This window comes from Cydia splendana, chromosome 10 (genome assembly GCF_910591565.1).
Source record: "Cydia splendana chromosome 10, ilCydSple1.2, whole genome shotgun sequence".
In the NCBI taxonomy this organism is placed as follows: Eukaryota; Metazoa; Arthropoda; class Insecta; order Lepidoptera; family Tortricidae; genus Cydia; species Cydia splendana.
In genome coordinates, this window is record NC_085969.1 from 22,499,899 (window position 1) to 22,505,515 (window position 5,617).

General features: G+C 51.0%; 2 protein-coding genes across 2 annotated transcripts; both read left to right on the top strand.

Moving 5' to 3' along the window:
• Positions 1–3,056: 3,056 nt before the first annotated feature.
• Positions 3,057–3,428, top strand: LOC134794599 (uncharacterized). The gene has a single exon (XM_063766405.1). The coding sequence runs from the start codon at positions 3,057–3,059 to the stop codon at positions 3,426–3,428; it is 372 nt and encodes a 123-aa protein (XP_063622475.1).
• Positions 3,429–3,810: 382 nt separating this feature from the next.
• On the top strand, positions 3,811–4,590 carry LOC134794600 (uncharacterized). The gene has a single exon (XM_063766406.1). It carries the CDS (start codon positions 3,811–3,813, stop codon positions 4,588–4,590), a length of 780 nt encoding a protein of 259 aa, XP_063622476.1.
• The last annotated feature ends 1,027 nt before the right edge of the window (positions 4,591–5,617 follow it).

Here is a 5,617-nt window from a genome sequence, read left to right on the forward strand (position 1 = left end):
GTAATTGCTCAAAACTAACATACAACTACTTGCCATTTAATGAGGAATAGAAATACTAACCATACGCATTCAATATAGAGGCCTTCAGTGACCACAATAACAAACTAATTAACACAAAAGGGCTTATTGCACTTAGTAATTGTAGTAACCTACACAAACACAAACAGTAGTCAGTAAACAGGGTCCTAGTGACCCCAAGCAGTCTTTGAATAGGTGCAATAACTTCTTTTCGTCGGCGAGTAAAAAGCTTGCAGATACATTATTTACTCAAACTGGGGATTGTGAGAAGACTTTAGCCGCCAAGGTAAATATTACAGAAAGTCCTTCCGAATCCTTCTTCATGCACCCTACAAATGTCAATGAAATCAGGAATATTATCGCGCAGCTTAAAAATAATAGTGCGCCGGGCCTAGATGGTATCAGCGGCGATCTGATCAAATCTGTTGGCCACTTATTATTGCAACCATTAGTACATATTTATAACCTAAGTTTAAGTACGAGTCACTTTCCAGAACAGTGGAAAATAGCATCTATCACCCCCATATATAAGGACGGACCTAAGAATGAACCTTGCAACTATAGACCTATATCCCTACTCAGTGTACTCTCGAAGATTCTGAAAAAACTGGTCAATAACAGACTCATCAGGTTCCTAGAAAGGAGTGGAGTACTGTCTGAGAGACAATTTGGCTTTAGGGCACATAGGTCCACTGAGGATGCCACCACCATAGAGATGATACCACTATAGAGTACCGTGGTAAACTAACAGATGGCGTCACTGAGGAGAGCCGCTGTCGCAACCGAACTCACGGTGGGACGCATCAACCTCCTAGGGATTGCCGTGTCCCTCAATAAGACCGACGCCGTGGTCTTTAAAAGAAGAGGCTGGAGACTGGGACCCAACGATGTGATCCCAGTAGGGGGTGAGGCGGTCCCCCTGAGGGCTCACATCAAATACTTGGGCCTAGTCTTGGACAGCAAGTGGGAGTTTGAGGAACATTTTACCAACCTGGTTCCTCGGCTCGTTGGTGCCGCCTTGGCGCTGAGCCGTCTATTGCCCAATGTAGGAGGCCCCCAAGCTCCATGCCGATGCCTATATGCGAACGTCGTTCGCAGCATGGCACTATACGGGGCACCTATATGGGCCGGGAGGCTTAACAGCAAAACGAGGGCCCTCCTCCGAAGGCCGCAGAGAGTGATTGCGCAACGCATCATAAGAGGGTACAAGACCATAGGGCACGCAGCCGCTTGCGCCCTCGCCGGCACCATACCGTGGGAGCTTGACGCCCGACTCCTGGCCGAGAGGTACAACCAGCGGACGGAGTTACGCATCGCCGATGAGCGTCTGGCTCCCAGGGAGTTGGAGGCTCGGCTTGATGCTGAAAAGAAGAGAGCGAGGGATTGTTGGAAAAGCCAGCTGGAGGACGAGCCCTATGGTACGTATACCATAGCGGCGCTCCTCACATCTTTTGACAGCTGGCTAGACCGAAAAAGTGGTACCCTTACGTACAGACAAGTGCAGGTAATGACTGGACACGGCTGCTTCGGTCATTACCTGTACACAATAAGGAGGAAACCTTCGCCGGCTTGTCACCACTGCGGGTACGAAGACGACACTGCCTACCACACGATGGTGGAATGCCCAACCTGGGCTCCTGAGAGATGGGAGCTGGAAATTGCCCTAAACGTGGATGATCTCTCGCTGCACAATATAGTAGCAAAAATCATAGTCAGCGAGAGATCCTGGGCGGCATTCCACAACTTTTGCGAAAAAGTTATGCGAAAAAAAGAAGAAGCGGAGCGGGCGCGCGAGGCCAGAGCCGATGCGCATCCGCTACGGCAAAGACGGAGGGGAGTCAGGCGGCGGCAATTCGTCAATGCCTTGATTCCCCAGTAGAGCTGCGGGCTGGGGACCCGCAAATAAGGCTCTACGCGCTCGAGGAGGGGTTGTAGCGTTACACAATCCCTCCTCCTCTAATCTGAGGGTGCCCCCGGTGAACGGCCGGGGCGGCGGGGGGAGCATCGTGGTAGAATATTAGTGACCTCACGGTGCTCCCCTATAACGTCAGAGAGGGTAACGCCGCAGGGGTTTTAGTGGGTATTCTCCTCCCCTCCCTCTGATTAGCAGAGGGAGTTACGGGAGGAGCGAGTCCCACATACCACCCCACGATGGGCCCCTCCAGCCCGGGGTGGATGCGTAAACGCATTTCCCCTGCGACAAAAAAAAAAAAGGTTTTAAGTTAGGTTAGGTTTTGAGTTAGGTTAGGTTTTGAGTTAGGTTAGGTTTTGAGTTAGGTTAGGTTTTGAGTTAGGTTAGGTTTTGAGTTAGGTTGGGCCCTCCTCCGAAGGCCGGGGCGGCCGGGGGAGCATCGTGGTAGAATATTAGTGACCTCACGGTGCTCCCCTATAACGGCAGAGAGGGTAACGCCGCAGGGGTTTTAGTGGGTATTCTCCTCCCCTCCCTCTGATTAGCAGAGGGAGTTACGGGAGGAGCGAGTCCCACATACCACCCCACGATGGGCCCCTCCAGCCCGGGGTGGATGCGTAAACGCATTTCCCCTGCGACAAAAAAAAAAAAAGGTTTTAAGTTAGGTTAGGTTTTGAGTTAGGTTAGGTTTTAAGTTAGGTTAGGTTTTGAGTTAGGTTAGGTTTTGAGTTAGGTTAGGTTTTGAGTTAGGTTGGGCCCTCCTCCGAAGGCCGCAGGGCCCTCCTCCGAAGGCCGCAGAGAGTGATTGCGCAACGCATCATAAGAGGGTACAAGACAATAGGGCACGCAGCCGCTTGCGCCCTCGCCGGCACCATACCGTGGGAGCTTGACGCCCGACTCCTGGCCGAGAGGTACAACCAGCGGACGGAGTTACGCATCGCCGATGAGCGTCTGGCTCCCAGGGAGTTGGAGGCTCGGCTTGATGCGGAAAAGAAGAGAGCGAGGGATCGTTGGAAAAGCCAGCTGAAGGACGAGCCCTATGGTACGTATACCATAGCGGCGCTCTCACATCTTTTGACAGCTGGCTAGACCGAAAAAGTGGTACTCTTACGTATAGTGTGTACAGGTAATGACTGGACACGGCTGCTTCGGTCATTACCTGTACACAATAAGGAGGGAACCTTCGCCGGTTTGTCACCACTGCGGCTACGAAGACGACACTGCCTACCACACGATGGTGGAATGCCCAACCTGGGCTCCTGAGAGATGGGAGCTGGAAATGGCTCTAAACGTGGATGATCTCTCGCTGCACAATATAGTAGCAAAAACCATAGTCAGCGAGAGATCCTGGGCGGCGTTCCACAACTTTTGCGAAAAAGTTATGCGAAAAAAAGAAGAAGCGGAGCGGGCGCGCGAGGCCAGAGCCGATGCGCATCCGCTACGGCAAAGACGGAGGGGAGTCAGGCGGCGACAATTCGTCAATGCCTTGATTCCCCAGTAGAGCTGCGGGCTGGGGACCCGCAAATAAGGCTCTACGCGCTCGAGGAGGGGTTGTAGTGTTACACAATCCCTCCTCCCCTAATCTGAGGGTGCTCCCGGTGAACGGCCGGGGCGGCGGGGGGAGCATCGTGGTAGAATATTAGTGACCTCACGGTGCTCCCCTATAACGGCAGAGAGGATAACGCCGCAGGGGTTTTAGTGGGTATTCTCCTCCCCTCCCTCTGCTAATCAGAGGGAGTTACGGGAGGAGCGAGTCCCACGATGGGCCTCTCCAGCCCGGGGTGGATGCATAAATGCATTTCCACTGCTTAAAAAAAAATGTTTTGTTAGGTTAGGTTTTGAGTTAGGTTTGCCGACGCCTATATGCGAACGTCGTTCGCAGCATGGCACTATACGGGGCACCTATATGGGCCGGGAGGCTTAACAGCAAAACGAGGGCCCTCCTCCGAAGGCCGCAGAGAGTGATTGCGCAACGCATCATAAGAGGGTACAAGACCATAGGGCACGCAGCCGCTTGCGCCCTCGCCGGCACCATACCGTGGGAGCTTGACGCCCGACTCCTGGCCGAGACGTACAACCAGCGAACGGAGTTACGCATCGCCGATGAGCGTCTGGCTCCCAGGGAGTTGGAGGCTCGGCTTGATGCTGAAAAGAAGAGAGCGAGGGATCGTTGGAAAAGCCAGCTGGAGGACGAGCCCTATGGTACGTATACCGTAGCGGCGCTCCTCACATCTTTTGACAGCTGGCTAGACCGAAAAAGTGGTACCCTTACGTACAGACAAGTGCAGGTAATGACTGGACACGGCTGCTTCGGTCATTACCTGTACACAATAAGGAGGGAACCTTCGCCGGTTTGTCACCACTGCGGCTACGAAGACGACACTGCCTACCACACGATGGTGGAATGCCCAACCTGGGCTCCTGAGAGATGGGAGCTGGAAATGGCCCTAAACGTGGATGATCTCTCGCTGCACAATATAGTAGCAAAAACCATAGTCAGCGAGAGATCCTGGGCGGCGTTCCACAACTTTTGCGAAAAAGTTATGCGAAAAAAAGAAGAAGCGGAGCGGGCGCGCGAGGCCAGAGCCGATGCGCATCCGCTACGGCAAAGACGGAGGGGAGTCAGGCGGCGGCAATTCGTCAATGCCTTGATTCCCCAGTAGAGCTGCGGGCTGGGGACCCGCAAATAAGGCTCTACGCGCTCGAGGAGGGGTTGTAGCGTTACACAATCCCTCCTCCTCTAATCTGAGGGTGCCCCCGGTGAACGGCCGGGGCGGCCGGGGGAGCATCGTGGTAGAATATTAGTGACCTCACGGTGCTCCCCTATAACGGCAGAGAGGGTAACGCCGCAGGGGTTTTAGTGGGTATTCTCCACCCCTCCCTCTGATTAGCAGAGGGAGTTACGGGAGGAGCGAGTCCCACATACCACCCCACGATGGGCCCCTCCAGCCCGGGGTGGATGTGTAAACGCATTTCCCCTGCGACAAAAAAAAAAAAAAAAAAAAAATGTTTTGAGTTAGGTTAGGTTTTGAGTGAGGTAAGGTTTTGAGTTAGGTTAGGTTTTGAGTTGGGTTAGGTTTTGAGTTAGGTTAGGTTAGGTTAGGTTAGGTTAGGTTAGGTTAGGTTAGGTTAGGTTAGGTTAGGTTAGGTTAGGTTAGGTTAGGTTAGGTTAGGTTAGGTTAGGTTAGGTTAGGTTAGGTTAGGTTAGGTTAGGTTAGGTTAGGTTAGGTTAGGTTAGGTTAGGTTAGGTTAGGTTAGGTTAGGTTAGGTTAGGTTTTTTTTTTTTTTTTTTTTTTAAAGATACTATGTTATTATGGGAGAATGGCCCTCGCTATCAATACGGGCGACCATTGCCCCTGCGGCTATTATTCTGATATTTCTATTAATCTTATGTGTGGGCGCCGGGGCTCAACTAATTTGAGACCCGGCATCGCATTACCTTTAATCTTGAATATAATGTCCCCGCAAAGGATACGGGCGATATTATTTCAAGTTTATTTTAAATGAATTATTTTTATAATTAGAACTATGGTTTTTAAGTTTTATCTATAATTTATTAATCTTTATAAATTGTTTAAACTGTTATATTTGTACTGTGATTTAATAGTTAACTTTAAGTATTATTGAATTTCTTTAAACTGTTTATAATTTTATTTATGAATTTATTGAACGATTCTATAGATGTTTCCT